This window comes from Schistocerca gregaria, chromosome 3 (genome assembly GCF_023897955.1).
Source record: "Schistocerca gregaria isolate iqSchGreg1 chromosome 3, iqSchGreg1.2, whole genome shotgun sequence".
Lineage (NCBI taxonomy): Eukaryota > Metazoa > Arthropoda > Insecta > Orthoptera > Acrididae > Schistocerca > Schistocerca gregaria.
In genome coordinates, this window is record NC_064922.1 from 383,469,295 (window position 1) to 383,486,597 (window position 17,303).

At 43.8% G+C, this 17,303-nt stretch overlaps 1 protein-coding gene across 1 annotated transcript in view; it reads right to left on the reverse strand.

The window, feature by feature from the left end:
• Positions 1-17,303, reverse strand: part of LOC126355380 (uncharacterized) — a 233,594-nt gene that overhangs the window by 74,072 nt on the left and 142,219 nt on the right. The window contains exon 4 of the mRNA XM_050005674.1: positions 11,708-13,732. Within this exon, the coding sequence (XP_049861631.1) occupies positions 11,786-13,732 (1,947 nt within the window). The 3' untranslated portion in view covers positions 11,708-11,785. The remainder of the gene's footprint in view (positions 1-11,707; positions 13,733-17,303) is intronic.

The following is a 17,303-nucleotide window of genomic DNA, read 5'->3' on the forward strand; positions in this document are numbered from 1 at the left end:
ACTCCTTCAGAAAAAATGAGAGAGGAAAATGAAAAAATTTCTTTAAAAGTAGATGATCAACTGATCAAAAGTTGAGCAAGTATTGCAAACATTTTTAGTAACTTTCTCATGTCAATAACAGATAATTTAGGTTTGAAGTCCGCAGTTTCTAAACAAAGACTTTCAAAACAAGTTTGGTAAAATTCATCTTCATCCTACAACTCCTAAAAGAAGTATACACTGTAAGCGACTGTCTGAAAAAGAAATGTTCATGTCGTTACGATGAAACCAGAGGTAAAACAGTGAAATGATATTCAGCTCAACTTAATAATATGTTGAGTTGCTTATATAACGAACTCTTTCACAGTAGAAATTTCCCAGAGAGACTTACGCATACCAGGAACTTCATTGGAAAAGAGGGCGAACATTTAAGGAGTTATTGCAACCTTTACTGGAACCATTATCGAAAAATGTCGAAATCTTCAGAGCAGACTATGTAAATACTTAGTGAAGGAAAACATACTCATTGTAAAAAGTTCGGATTTAGAAAATGATTATCGACTAAACAATCTATATTTATTTTGATAGATGATCGATACTACTGTACAAATGATAAGTTAATACTACTGAAAATATTTTATGATTTCGTTAAGGTTTTCGATTGTGTAAGCCATGATATCCTCAAAAAACAAAATTAAAGTATTGTGGAGTAGCAGATACCGTAGGTTCATGGATTTTATTTGTGTGAATGATAGAAACGCAAAGTGTTTCAGTTCATAACTCGCTAAAAAGTTCATAGTGATTCCGATTCCCGATGCAAAATGCGGACGACTCACAGCTTCGGTGACATCGTAACCAAAGCTACAAGTACTATAGTAATTTTGTTATGGTTTTAAAAAGTAACTTGCCTCCGATAACTGTGCAATAACTAACTGAGAAACCTGGCGATACCAATGCATTTATTTGAAGCTGTGACTGAGATTTCGTACGCTTGAAATTTATTTTTGACTTATAATGCTTCTTTGTATACAGCGTTTGAAGTAGTATGATTCGGGACATGACTGAAGAGCTTGTTTACTTCACTAACACTGGGGAAAGCCATGTAGAGCTGACATGCGAAAAGCAACTGACGCTAAGGTCCACGCCAGTGACACACAGTATATGGCCTACATCTACATCTACATTTATACTCCTCAAGCCACCCAACGGTGTGTGGCGGAGGGCACTTTACGTGCCACTGTCATTACCTCCCTTTCCTGTTCCAGTCGCGTATGGTTCGCGGGAAGAACGACTGCCGAAAGCCTCCGTGCGCGCTCGAATCTCTCTAATTTTACATTCGTGATCTCCTCGGGAGGTATAAGTAGGGGGAAGCAATATATTCGATACCTCATCCAGAAACGCACCCTCTCGAAACCTGGACAGCAAGCTACACCGCGATGCAGAGCGCCTTTTGCAGAGTCTGCCACTTGAGTTTGCTAAACATCTCCGTAACGCTATCACGCTTGCCAAATAACCCTGTGACGAAACGCGCCGCTCTTCTATGGATGTTCTCTATCTCCTCTGTCAACCCGACCTGGTACGGATCCCACACTGATGAGCAATACTCAAGTATAGGTCGAACGAGTGTTTTGTAAGCCACCTCCTTTGTTGATGTACTACATTTTCTAAGGACTCTCCCAATGAATCTCAACGTGGCACCCGCCTTACCAACAATTAATTTTATATGATCATTCCACTTCAAATTGTTCCGCTCGCATACTTCGAGATATTTTACAGAAGTAACTGCTACCAGCGTTTGTTCCGCTATCATATAATCATACAATAACATAAGCTCACCGGGAATTTTACGTGTTTAAAATGAATAGGCACTCAAACTACAAAGCAAACTTAATAAATTCGTTTCTCCTAGCAAGGAATATAAATAAAACCTGCCATCCAAAGACCAAAGTCCCATGTAAAAGCTGGTATCTCACGATAGTACCACAAGTAAGGACAGTTGAAACCTGACACAGCAATGAATGAGAGACATCGGCAGAGACACACCCTCTAGAGTTTCCGTACGCCACTGCTCCTGGAAGAGTACTTACATCTGCCACTGTGTTTAGAGAAAAAACTAACAGCGTCATCTGTTGATTCTTTGGTGGACATCGAACCCAACAGTGCCATCAATTCGTTCTTTGCTGTACTACGCCTTGATGATCAAACATCTGAACTAATAAACTGAACAGTCAGTTATAGATAAAACTTTAAAATACTATATCTCTTTCTGTGTTTTCTGATTTTTACGAAATATAGCCTGTACCTCTCCCAAAGCTACACTCAAGTTTTTTTTTTTGTGAAAACCTCACCAAAATTCATCTAGTTGTCTCAGAGATCAACGTGTTCAAACAGACAGACCGAAAGGCACGTTTTTACAGTTTTATTGTTAGTGCAGTATGGATAGTCGTAGAAAAGTCAAATAGCCATTGTGAACAGTTTTGAAACTGGTTAATATCCGGCGAAAATAATTACAATTACAATAAGATAAATTTAAATTTATGAAATCACTTATATGAATAAGGCAGAAAAGCATCAGTCAACAGTATGTAAAGATTATGAAAATAATGTTGTGACGTACAGTATTTCCATGTCTAAAATTTGTTATTCACCAAAATACACATGACACTACTAATATACCCTACTGTTTAACCTCCACTAGAAATAGATCAAACTGCTATCTTGGTACGACATATGGTTCAAGGCAAAATTGAAGCCTAAATCAAATATTTAACGGCTAGATTATCGGTGTTATTGTTCTGCAACAGCACAAAACTACCTCTGTTTTTGATCCACAGGTGTACAAAGGAAACTTTCGAGGAAATCTGAAACATTTACTGGTCGGAACTATGGTGCTAAGGCTGTGTAAGAAAGTTTGCACACTGTATCTCCATAATCAACTACTAAATAATAGCAATTGCTGTTCCAAGTTACTCCACTAATGTCGTCTTTTCTGACCACTACTAACCATACCAAAAAAGGGGCAGTTGGGTAAGATTTTTAACACATTGTATGAGTCAAATTGCACATTTTCGTAGTAAGCAAGTATAACTTCGAAAACCATCAAATAAGATACACTAACTTCACAAACGTTGCTAGGTCAAAGATAATGATACATAAGGTTTCACACAGATCTCTAATCACCAACAAAAATTCAAAGTTTACACCAAAATAAAATCATCTGTTTAACCCTCCAAAGTACATAAATATTTTTCTACAACAGTGCAAAACGCATATAATTACCGTAGCTACTGTTGTAATTAAGTAGTTCAATAACAGTAAAAAGCACACATGGTTTGCATATTGGTACTACTGATTTTACAATTTGAACAGCAATTGCTACTCAGTAAAGTTCGATCTTTATACATTACTTTAATGAAACCAAAAATTGTTTATATTACTTATCAAAATACATAAAGCTTTATTCTACAGTATCACAAAACACACATGGAATTACTGATCAAACATGCAGGGTAAAGTGCACTTATCAATGACAATAGTGTGAACTTTCTAACATACTTATTTATCAAAATACACGTGGTTGCTTATTGGTGATACTGATGCAGCTTGACATAGAAGTGTACTTGTCAAAGGCGCACTAATCGTTGTACCACAGTTTCAGTAACAATTAGCCTCCAGGAAACTGTAAAAATTGTCCCTATACTTTAACATTTTGTATTCGATGATTGCCTGTCTTCTGGCGTTCTCTGGCAACTGCTGAAACGAAGCTGTTTCAGACAGATGGCGGGAAAATATTGCGAATGGTGTCTTCAAAAGCGTTAGTTTCACAGTAAGTTTTCTTTTACGCAAGATGAATTATGTTACGTGTGCGAATGTGCAATGAATTTTTTAAATCACGGGGCATTTGGCTCTCATTTAAAATTTAACACATTGAGGACTAGCCACTTAGAAGAATTTTGAGCCCAGAAGACCAGACATTAACGTCATTATTTCAAATTTTACTGGTACATTTATGTGATGTATCTTAAAAGAGTCACATACGCAAAAAAGACCAATATTAAATGCGAAAGCTTAGCTTTCCTTGTAGCTTATTAATCTTCAAGACAAATATTATACGTGAAAGCTTAAGTTTTGTTGTACTTACACTATATATAGTAATTACAACCATTAACTTTTCCTATTTGTGTGCTCACACTACCTAACAGTGATGATGCTATCGGCTGATTACGTCACGTGTCGTATGATCTGAATATCTGCTGTCATTAGTTGGCGAGATCACGTGATATGAGCTATGACTAGTTTACAAAAGCGCTTTTCAGTCTCTATTTCAATGCTTCGGAAAATAACGTGCTGTTTCGAATCTATACTTTCGTAATATGAATACAAAAATAGGCAGCGTATCGTAATATGAAAATACACTGCGTAAATGTTGCTGCGCATCACAAATCTTCCCAAAACTTTTCTTTGCCGAGTTTTTTCATTCTCTGAAGGTCCACGCTGGTGTACAAAAACTTTATCATTCAAAGGACTGATATTTTTACAGCTCCAAGAGAAAGTATAATGTCACTTATCATGAAAAAAGTGTATTTTTCACCTTGGAAGTAACGTATTTTCACTTGGGAAAAAAATGCGTTTTTAACTGGTAAATCCGGCAACTTTTTTTTTTCTTGTCCGCGTTTAGACCCTGGAACAGCGTTCTGTGTAGTTGTGAGTGCATTATGTCGGAGCTAAGTGGATTTGTAGGTGGGAAAATGGTTGGTGCTAGAATGGCGGGTGCTTCCGTGACCAAAGCAGCCGAAGTGTTTCGTGTTTCAAGAGCCACTATTTCCAAGATTTACGCCGCACACAGGGAAAGCGGAAAGACTTCATCCGCTGGGTCACATCGCGGTTGAATGTTTGTGTTAAGTGATCGTGATAGACGGCGAGTGAAATGCATTGTGGTGAAAGAGAAGGGGATGACTGTTGCAAAATTCATTGCAGAACTGAATGTCGCACTCGTGAACGCTGTCAGCACCAAAGAACGCGAAGGGTGCTGCAGAAGCAAGGAATTTTAGGGCGAGTTGTAATTACAAAGACCACTCATCAGTAATGCAAACTCCCGCAAGTGGAACACACGACGCCGAACCTGTAAAACCTGGGCTAAGGTGCAGTAGAAGAAACTCTTTTAGTTTGATGCGTCATTTCACAGTTTCCAACTTGTATCGAAGTTTGCCGGCCGGAATGGCCATGCGGTTCTAGGGGCTACAGTCTGGAACCGCGAGACAGGTACGGTCGCAGGTTCGAATCCTGCCTCGGGCATGGATGTGTGTGATGTCCTTAGGTTAGTTAGGTTTAAGTAGTTCTACGTTCTAGGGGAATGATGATCTGAGAAGTTGAGTCCCATAGTGCTCAGAGCCATTTGAACCATTTTTTGTATCGAAGTTTACGTCCCAAAATTTAAATATGGCGGGGTTAGGAGATGAGTTGGGCAGCCATATCGTGGTATTCCATTGGTCCCACGGTCCCTTTGCATTGCCGCATTATTTTCTACGATTATGTGACTGTTTTGGGCAATCAGGTCCATTGTGTGGTACAATGTTTGCTTTCACATAGAGATGCTCTGTTCCAAGACGACAGAGCCCCTGTTCACACAGCTCTGATCGTCCAAAACTGATATTTTAAGCACGAGGATGAATTGTCAAATCTCCCTGGCCTTCACAAATACCAGATGTCAGTATTATTAAGGCTTTGTGATCCACTTTGGAGACAAGGTTGCGTGATCACTAGACACTTCCATCACCGTTAACTGAACTTCTCATTATTTTACACAAAGTATGTTATGAGATCCCGTTGAAAACCATACTGGACCTGTATTTATCCGTTCAGAGAAGGCTAGAAGCTGTTTTAAATGTCCACCGCTTCCCTACACCGTATGGTTTCTGTGTTTCCATGTTCTTGCCCAACTCCCGTAGATAAGCTTACATGAAATGAGGTTAGGTAGTTGTAATTTGTAACCATTGTACTTGCAGGTATTTTTCGTCTCCGTAGCAACACAGTTTGTGAATCTAATTATGGAGTGACATCACAAGTTTTCTATACACTAATGCAAAGTTTGTAAACGTTGGTGGCTGTCATCCTGAATAACGTACTAGTAGCTGAGACATAATGTTTTGTGAATTCAGGCTTTATCGGAGAATTTCAGTAATGAAATCGTCTGCGGTTATAAGTCGAGTAATGTTATTATACACTGTCACAAATATGTGTTCACAGAACCACCATAAGAGACTAGCTTTCTCGTATAAGAAGCTTCCTGAGTTTCGAGCAGCTCATCTCTAATTTATTGTATAAAAAAGTTCAACAAAATTTACATATCATCGAGAGTTTGCAAATTTATGCGGTTCAAGAATATTCTGGCATTAATGACGCAGTCGAACGAGCACAAATTGTGCATTTACGTGGATTAAATCAAGTGTTAATTATTATAGCTAATGAGCATGTTATTTGTGCAATGGGCGTAAATGCTATATCGAATGAAACGAGACTGCAGTCGGCTCGGAATAACAAAACAGTATCTGTAATTAAACCTATAAATATACTCACAGAAATGAATAGTATTTCACCATGAACATCTTGACTGAAAGCTATCAGACGAATACTGAAGTATTTCCCCGTCTGTAGTTTACTTTGATTATAATTTCATCTTTATACCAGCTGATTTTCAGTATTTTAACTACAGAAGAAGGCCATCCCTACATATGAAGAATGGCGTGGTTATATTATGACTACTGGGTGGGCCTAGCGTTTCTGGTACCTATCAGTTAACGACAGCAACACTAATCAGAAGACGTGCACATGGTATTTATCGGAGTTTGGGAAAGATGGAATCATTGTCGTGAGGAATATGGCATCAGATCACACCGACAGTTCTGCAGGATAGCAGAATGAGTGCTGCACCACTGATGAGGTACACTCAAGACAAGGGAGCAGCAAAGAGAATAGGCAAGGATCGTTCCAGAATGACCACACCGCGAGAAGATAGTACGATTATTCAAGTGCGTGTGACGAACAGTCGGATGTCAACAGGTGAAATGCGGGACAGTTTACCTGCCGAGCGTCACCACGAATAGTCGGGAACAATTTACTGGAAGCTGGATTGAGACCACAGGTTGGGCAGTTCGCAATTGAAAACTCGCAGTCCGCAGCTCGTGGTCATGCGGTAGCGTTCTCGCTTCCCACACCCGGGTTCGATTCCCGGCGGGGTCAGGGATTTTCTCTGCCTCGTGATGGCTGGGTGTTGAGTGATGTTGTAGGGGATTGATGACCATCGATGTTGAGTCCCATAGTGCTCAGAGCAATTTTTGAAAACTCGCAGTTGACCCCGCCCAGGCAGCAGGATTCCCCCTTTCCTCTTACATTGACGGGAAAAGTCGCAGCATCAAAAAATAATTAAGGTAGAGTAATGAAATTTTGGGAATACAGTTGCTTAGATAACGTATTTAAGTGATTAATAGTGCAAGATCGCAGGTTAATTGAAGTGCGAGATTCCATGTCAACTGCGGAATGTTGGTACATTAATAATTGGCGTAACCGCCATATTGTTGAACAAAAACATGTACATGTGCATGGACTGTGCCGTACAGGTGACGGATGGGATTTTGTGCGATAGAGTTCCGTACCCCGTTGCACTTGGACGGCCAATAAAGGCACGGTTAACGCTGTTTGTGGATGAGGCTGGAGTCATCGTCCAGTGATGTCCCATATGTGATCGAGAAGGCCCAGGCAACGTGTCGACATTCTGTAGAGCAAGTTGCGTTAAAACAGCGGTATGTGGGCGAGCGTTGTGCTGGAATGCTTTTCATTAATGGCAGCACAACAGACTAACGTGCGGTTTAGCAGTCAGGCTGCGTGGCGTGGGATAACCACGAGAGTGCGCTTGCTATCGTACGAAACCGCACCTCTGGTCATGACTCCGAGTGCACGTACAGTGTGCCTAGCACGTAGGAGGACTGGCTGGAGGTTCTCAACTGGTTTCTTTCCAACCAATGCACTGCCATCACTGGCACCGTGGCACAACCAGCTTCATCAGAAATACTACAGTCCTCCAGCCTGCCCTCCAATGAGCTGTCGCTTGACGCCACCAAAGTCACAAATGGCGATGGTTCGGGGATGTTAGAATGCACGGCACATGACGTGTGGCACCGAGGTGTCTCGAAGTAACCGATTTGTAACTGTTCTATCTGTCACTGTAGTGCCAATTCATGCTGACATTGCTGCTGCAGATGCAGAGCCAAACGGCGAACGCGATGGATTGCCCTCTCGGTAGTGCCAGGTGACCGTCCGGAGCCCGCTCTTCTTGCGACCACACGTTCTCATGACCACCGCTGCCAGCAGTCAGGTACAGTGGCTAAATTCCTGCCAAGTCTTTCTGAAATATCACAGAAGGAACACCCAGCTTCTCCCAGCTCTGTTACACGATTTCGTTGAACCTCACTGAGATGTTGATAATCGCGCGTTTGTCGTCTTATAGGCATTCTTGGCTAAAACAAACTCACAAGGTCCAATCTCAAAGGCAACTAAAGCCAACGACTTTTACAAAGTGTATTTAAAGTAATTATGATTTGCGTCCTCACAGTCGCGTTACTAGCGGCACTCCTATGCGACTGATGGCGAAAGCTGAATAGACAGAAACTTTCCTCGACTACCAAATTTCGTTTATCACACACAACTCCTTCTGGCCATAATAACGGCCTTGATACGCCTCGGCATTGAGTGAAACAGAGCTTGGAGGGCGTGTACAGGTACAGCTGCCCATGCTGCTTCAATACGATACCACAGTTCAAGAGTAGTGACTGGCATAATTTTGAGGAGTCAGTTGGTCGGCCACCATTGACCAGACGTTTTTAATTGGTGAGATATCTGGAGAATGTGATCGCCAGGGCAGCAGTAGAACATTTTCTGTATCCAGAAAGGCCTGTACAGGACCCGAAACACGCGGTCGTGCATTACCCTGCTGAAATGTAGGGTTTCGCAACGATCGAATGAAGGATAGAGCCACGGGTCGTAACACATATGAAGTGTAACGTCCACTGTTCAAAGTGCCGTCAGTGCGAACAAGAGGTGACCGAGTCGTGTAACCAATGGCACCCCATACCATCACGCCGGGTGATACGCCAGTATGGCGATGACGAATACACGCTTCCAGTGTGCGCTCACTGCGATGTCGCCAAACATGGATGCGACCATCATGATGCTGTAAACAGAATTTGGATTCATCCGAAAAAATGACGTTTTGCCGTTCGTGCACTCAGGTTCGTCGTTGAGTACACCATCGCAGGCGCTCTTGTCTATGATGCAGCGTCAAGGGTAACCGCAGCCATGGTCTCCGGGCTAATTGTGCATGCTGCTGCAAATGTCATCGAATTGTTCGTGCAGGTGGTTGTTGTCTTGCAAACGTCCCCATCTGTTGACTCAGGGATCGAGACGTGGCTGCACGATCCGTTGCAGCCATGCGGATAAGCTGCCTGTCATCTCGACTGCTAGTGATACGAGGCCGTTGGGATCCAGCACGGCCTTCAGTATTATCCTCCTGAACTCATCGAGTCCATATTCTGGTAACAGTCATTTGATCTCGACCAACGCGTGCAGCAATGTCGCGATACGATAAACCTCAATCGCGATGGGCTACAATACTACCTTTATCAAAGTCCGAAACGTGATGGAACGCATTTCTCCTCCTTACATGAGGCATCACAACAACGTTTCACCAGGCAACGCCGGTCAACTGCTGTTTGTGAATGGGAAATCGGTTGGAAACTTTTCTCATGTCAGCACGTTGTAGGTGTCGCCACCGGCGCCAACCTTGTGTGAATGCTCTGAAAAGCTAATCATTTGGATATCACAGCATCTGCTTCCTGTCGGTTAAATTTCGCGTCTGTAGCAAGTCATCATCGTGGTGTAGCAATTTTAATGCCCAGTAGTGTCAGGTTAAAGGTTTTCTGGTGTACCTAAAGAATGGATCATTTCACGGGTCACACCTATACACAAGGGAAATAGAATTAATCCGCTGAATTTCAGACCCATATCATTGTCATCGATTTGTAGCAGAGCTTTGGAATATACACTATACACTATGTTCCAAGATTGTGAAATACCTCACAAGCAGCGTCTAATGAAATTATTTGTCTGTGCAATATTGTCTCAGCTGTGCGACTGGATTCGTGATTTTCTGACAGAAACGTCACAGCTCGTTGTAACTGACGAGAAGTTATGAAGCGAAACCGAACTTTTGGCTGGCGTGCCTCAAGGCAGCTGCTGTTCCTAATCTATATAAACGATAAAGGAGACGATCTGAGCAGCTCTATTGGATTTTTTGGCGATTATTCCTTCGTTTATCTTTTAGAAAGATCGCAACGAATTGTAAAATAATTTAGACATGATATCTGAATGCTGCGAAAGGCAGCAACTGACCCGGAACAACAAACATGTGAGATCCTCCACGTGTGCATTACTAAAATAAATCTGTTGAATTTAGAATACACGATAAATCGCACAAGATTGCATTTTGTCTGTTCAACTAAATACTTAGGGATTATGAGTATCTGAAAATGGAAACATCAGACATAAAATATTGTGAGGAAGAGGAACCCAAGATAGCGTTTTATTGGAAGTTAGAAGGTGTAAAGACACTGCCCTCACTAGTGTTGTGCGCCCTCTTATGCGGTCCCGCTACGCGCTATTGGGTATTTACCAGACAAAGGCGCTTTTTGTCGTGGTGAAATGTTTTTGGGAAATTTCAATCGCCATTTTCCTCCTCCAATTTCCAAGGAGAAATGACCATCATGATAAAATAAGAGAAATCAGAGGTCCCACGGAAAAAATTAGGTGTTATTCGAAGTGCTTTTCGAGAATGGAACAGTGGAGAAAGAGCTTTAGAATGGTTCTATCAACTTTATGCTAAATACTTATGTGTAAATTGCAGGCTAATCGTGTAGATGTAGAAGATCGGACAAGGTAGGATGAAACGTAGGAACACATTATAGCAGCCAAATTTGTAAGGAGGGTTGTCCACAAAGTATGTTCCGATCGGTCGCGAAGTGGTAACCACAGTGAAAACCAGAAACGTTCTATTTGCAACAGTTACGTACACCTTCCTCCTGCTTCTCTACATAGTCGCCGCTCCAACTTCGGGTTTTTCGTAGTGTTGTATTAACCTTCGAATATCCTAATATCCCCATCATAGAAAGCAGCCGCCTGTACTTTAGGCCAGTTATCTGCACTGGTCTGCAGCTCGTTAACTGTGGAAAATTTTTGTATTCATATCCAGCGGTTCTTGTGAGCAGAGATGAGACGCAGGGGTAGCCAACTACGGACTGTATTGTGGGTGATCAAACATTTCTCATCGGAAACGCTGCAGGAGCATCTTCATTGCCCCTGCAGTGTGCGGCCGAGAATTGGCATTAAGAACGAACTGCTCGACAGTTGTGTTACGTGGGCTGCATGACACAGGCGAAATCTCTAACTGGGCCCTCGTACTTGGGGGAAGACGCTAATCCCTAGGCATCTTTTCGTTTTCACTATTCACTCAGAACTGAAAAAAGCGACGCGACACTATCGACGGGCATACTAGAGACACTGCCCAACGCATCTGTGCAGAGCTTTTCCGGATTTTCCCACCGGTTTCCATTTCGCGACCGATCAGAACTTACTTTCTGGACAACCCTCGTATATACCAAGTAGAAACCGCCATGCTTACCTGTACTAGTGGAAGCAACTTAGGAGTTTCTGCAAGGCGTGAGCTGCACTTCCAGTAGGTCGAGGCCAGTAAATAGCCCTATTGTCGTCCTGCGTAGATATCTTCAGAGATAGTGGTGTTAGTGGAGTCGGTACACACGGAGCAGTTCGATGGGGAAGTACTCGGGCGGGATCCTGAGTGTGAGGGTCTGGTGGAGGGAGGTGAGGAGCTCTGCCGATTGGCGCCGTCCTGTAGCTGAAACATCCTCCTGACGCTGCCGCTCGACCGCCTCAGGAACTGGGCGACCAGTTGCAGTGGTGATGCTGGTGGTTCGACATTGATGTAACTGCCGGAGCCAGTGCTCTGGCTGGAGCTCGGGCGACGAGGGTTCGGAGGTGGAGGCGGGGGCCACCAAGACGGGAAGGAGAGTCGCCGATCCGCGACGTTGGGCCTCCGTTGGATCACGGTCTTTTTGTCCATCTCCCAGACATCGTGGAAGATCCAGGTCGGATGACGCCGCACCAGGAACACGGCTATCCCCGCCGACAGAATCGTCACCACGATTGACCCGATGGCTGCCATACCTGCCGCGAGCGGCACGTCGCCGTTGGAGAGCCATGTTCGTTTGGTGTACTCTGCCATTGTCCTGTGCGGCTGGCAATTGTGGATGGATGTTCTCGTCTCTTCAGGTCGCAGAACGCAGATATTGTAGTCCACCTCAGGCTTGAGATTTTCCAAAACAACGGTGGGTGAGTTCAGAGGGCTTGTCTCGTAGCAGTCTGCGGTTTCCGCTTCCTTCCACACCATGAATCCACCAGCGACACTGTACGGCACTAAGATTTTGAGTGTACACTCGTCGATGTCGTGGATGAGAACCGAATCTTCTCTCCAGTCCTCCATGACATCGTGCTCCGAGAACTCTACGTGGTAGCATAGCTTCAGATCATCTGGCCGCTCATCTGGTAGCGGTGATGTTGGAATCTTAACAGTGGTGAATGTAGAATCAGTTGCAGCATGTGTCGTGGTGGGGGCTTCGGAAGTGCTAAGTGTAGAACTTCCTGATGAAGTTGTTGGGAGCTCGGAAGTATTGTCAGGTGCCGTGGTTGAGCTGTGATCGCTGGTTGAAGGTGGAGTGCTCTCATCATTAGCTGTCGGTCCAGTTTCAGCTGTCGCGCTTGCCGATGTCCCTGTAGGTTCTGAGGTTCCAGTTACTGAAGACTCTGTTGTTTCAGGGGCAGTTGACGGCGGCAGTGACGTGGAAGATATAGCGCAGGATTCTTTCAGCTGGTCCAAGGCAGATGTCAGATTCCAGCCAGTGAAATGTTGTGGAGTTGAACAAATTGGTGTATCTCCAATTGTACTGACATGTGGAAGGAGCCACAGAAGGGAACAGTCGCAATTCCAGGGATTGCCTGCGAGATACATTTTAAAGTAATCATGGTGATTTTCAAACGAGATTGACATATTTCTCAGTGTCGTTAATTTATTGTCATTCAGGGTCAACAGTTGACGTTTCCTCGATGCCGGGAAGGTACCAACTAGCACATCCTCGATGCCAGACATCTCGAGGTTCAGGGTCGCCGCTGATACGGCTGTGACGCCGACGTCCTCGGGCCGCAGTGTGCCCAACACGTTGAGTTTGAGGTCTACGATCTCTGTGGTGCCCGCGAACGCTGGGAGTATGTGCCTGTTGCTGCTGTATATGGTTCTCAGTACTTGCAGGCTCCACAGCTTAGGAAGCACGTCTGTGACTTTCGGATCCACTTCCTGCAAAGCGTGGCAATCTTCAAGAGACAGGGTTCCAACGTTGCGGAGTGGACGGAGTGCTGCTGTCTGCAGTTTTTTTAAGGGGAGCCCATTCAAAGTCAGCGTTTCCAGGTTGGCGAACTGCGAAGTATTGAAGGCGTCATCGTGGAAGGCTTCGATCGAGCAGTTGCTGAGGGTCAGTGAACTGAGTGTCGCCCTCACATCCAGCCAGCCGGCTGCCAAGGTGCTGTTAGCAAATTCGACGTTACTGACCCCTAGTTTCATGCTACTGTTGCAATCCTGCGAAATGACAACACATCACCTGAATTAAAAACATAAAATTGCTTCTTCAGCGCTATGTAATATGTACGTGAGAAGCAATATTAGATAAAATACGCCTGTTGAACTGAATCAGCAGTATAATGACAAGCATAGTGACTGTTTCGACTGGGCTACTAGCAGCACGTCACGGCATTCATCAGCTAATGGAACGATCTCCAGTGTGAGGTGGTCAGGTTTGACATATGTCAACTTACTCGTCTGTCACATTGTTATCTAGGAGGCCAGAACGTTTCAGGCGACCAGAGAGAACTGTTGTTTTTACGTTAACTGATACCTTCTCTTCAACACTGTTTCGTTACCGAATTTAAATTCAGTAATAAGCGTAGAGTTTGCCAGTTCGTAACTGTTTCAAACGTTGCTAGTTAAAATGCTTTTGAGTACAAATTTCGGATTTTGAAACTCTTACGTTTGTCTCAAATTACACAATACGTATTCCAGGCATGAGCTCAAATATGGGGATTAACTGTCCAACAACTTACTGGTTGAGACCGTGTAATTCGTTCTTAGTGGAGAACAAAGTATGACTTCAGCACTAATATCAACTATTAATTAATTAAAATTTTGATATTAGGAAGCTACGGGAGGAATTACTTTTATTTATGTTTTAAGTTGTATATTTTCCTCACTTCGATTCAGCTTCAGACCTGATGCCTTGTTTGCGATACCTTCAGGTGCACAAACACACGATGCAGAGGTCGGCGCTAAAATGGATTACGCTAGATCCTGATCTGAGTGTTTGGACTTATTCACATGGGTGACTTGCAGACAAGCTGCTTCGCTGTGTCCATGATCCCATTATACATTACTTAGAGTAATTAGTTATTTACAGGCTACGAACACGTACATGTATCGACTTTGGAGGTCGAAGTGTCACGAATGCTGTGTCAGTGATAATAGTTGTGGCGTCTGGGATGGTCGTTGAAACGCAGCTGTTGAACGTGTCGCTTTCTCCTCAGTAATCCCTCAACAACAGACATAGTTGCAACGATTAACGGGAAAGTATGTTGTTATACTTTATGACGGAGATTTATGGGGGCATTATATGACTGAATAGTACGATAGATTAGCATCCACAGCGCCGGTGGTTTTGTTTTGCACTGAATTTTCGTTGTTGAATGCCTACATCAGTTCAAAGTGGTGTACGATGATTAGTATTTCATTTTGGCCTGTGTTGAGGTTCACCGTCATTAATTAGTGAGTTGGAGGGGTGACTGCTTCATGTTATATTTAAGGGGGGGGGGGGTAGGAAGTGAAACGGGCCGACTTGGAGCAGGAGAGGCACCACAGGACACTTTAATTTCCACTGTCAATACTTTTACAATACTTTTTACGGCTACTCCCCTTAACGAAATGTAAAAACGTACTATCCTAATGGTTCAGCATCAGTGAGTCACAACTGGAATCAGTCAGTTCATAGAAATACCCGAGTGTAACAACTTTTTGGATATAATACATACTGATGAGACAAAACATGACCACTGCCCACGGCGACGGTGGATGCCACCCGGTGGCGTTGCGGGCACATGACACGGTAACAAAAGTATGTAGAAGGAAGTATTTAAAAGTGAAGGTATGGACTGCAAATGGGGAAATCCATTGGGTCAAGAGACTTTGACAAACAGCAGATTATTAGTGCACAGAGTCTGTGAACGAGTATTTCGAAAACGGCGAAGTTGGTCGAATGGTCACGTGGTACTGTCGTGAGCGTCTACGTTAAGAGGCAGAGGCACAGTGAAACTACCAGTAGGCGCTAAATGGTTGGACTTCTACTACTCATCGCATAATGTGGGCTTCGGAGGCTTGTCTTCTCTGTAAGGTACGCAGATGGTGATCCGTGGCATGCCTGCCGAAAGAGCAAAATGCTGGTGCACGCACAAGTGCTTCGGAGCACACCGTCAGTGTACATTGTTGAACGTGGAGCTCCACGGCAGGCCACTTCTGTGTGTTCCTACGTTGACCCAGCGACGTCGTCAATTACGACTGCAGTGGGACGGGACCATCGGTATTCGACAATCGATCAGTGGAAATGTGTCGGTTTTTCGGGTGAACCACATTTTTGCTACACTAGGTCCATGGTCGCCTCCACAAAAGCTGTCATCGAAGTGAACTGCGCCTCGAAACTTACACCACGCCATTGACGCCTGCTGGTGGCAGTATTGTGCTATGGGAGACATTCTCCTGCCCTTGCATGGACCTGCGGTAATAACCGTACACGCTGGCAGCTGACAGCGTGCACCAGCATTGTGATTTTTCGGCAGACATGCCACCTGTATACCAACATGAATGATGTTTTCCCCCATGGTGATGCCATCTTTCAGAAGGTAATTATCCATGTCTCAAAGCCAGAACCATGCCAAAGTGGTTTGAGGAGCATTATAGTGAACTAACGTCGATGTCTCGGCCACCAAATTCGCCTGATACAAATCCTATGGTCTCATGTGTGTCCCTATCTAGCACCGTCACCATATACGCAAATAAGTGACAGTTTAGCTTGTAGTGAAACTGAAGTAGATAATTCCTGTGAGTTAGCGTAAATGGAGGTTATACTTGATAACGAGAGGAAATTAATGATTTATTCCTTTTATCAACTCCCCTACTCAGACGATACAGATACTGAACAGTTCAAAGAAAAATTGTGTCTCATTTCAAATGTCCAGATGTGTGTGAATTCCTAAGGGACCGAACTGCTGAGGACATCGGACCCTAGACTTACAGACTACCTAAACTAACTTATGCTCAGAACAACCCACACACCCATACTCGAGGGAGGACTCGAACCTCCGGCGGGAAGGCCCTCGCAATCCGGGACATTGCGCCTCTAACCGCGCGGCCACTCTGCGCGGCTGTCTCATTTCAAATAGGTACCTAATTCACTGTTATATTTGGTGGTGACTTCAATCTACCTTCGGAACGTTGATGAAAACATGTGTTTAAAGCCAATGGTAGGCATAAACGTCGCCCTAAATCGTGCTAAATACTTTATCAGAAAATTATTTTGAACTGTTAGTTCAGGAGCCCACTCTAAGTACAAATGGTTGCAAAAATACACTTGAGCTCTTAGTAACAAGTAGTCCTGACCAAATAGGGATTAGTGACCGCAAGGTTGTTGTAGCTAGATTGAATACTGTAGCATCCAAACACCCACCAACAATAAACTCAAAATACGTCCACTTGTATTTAAAAAAAGGAGAAAAAGAAAAAATATCGCTAGACACCTACCGAAGAGACAGTCTCCACTCCTTCCAATCTGGTTACGTAACCAGATGTAGTTTGTATTCAGAGTAATAGTATCGATGGCAGCTGAGAGATATAAACTACACTCCTGGAAATGGAAAAAAGAACACATTGACACCGGTGTGTCAGACCCACCATACTTGCTCCGGACACTGCGAGAGGGCTGTACAAGCAATGATCACACGCACGCCACAGCGGACACATCAGGAACCGCGGTGTTGGGCGTCGAATGGCGCTAGCTGCGCAGCATTTGTGCACCGCCGCCGTCAGTGTCAGCCAGTTTGCCGTGGCATAC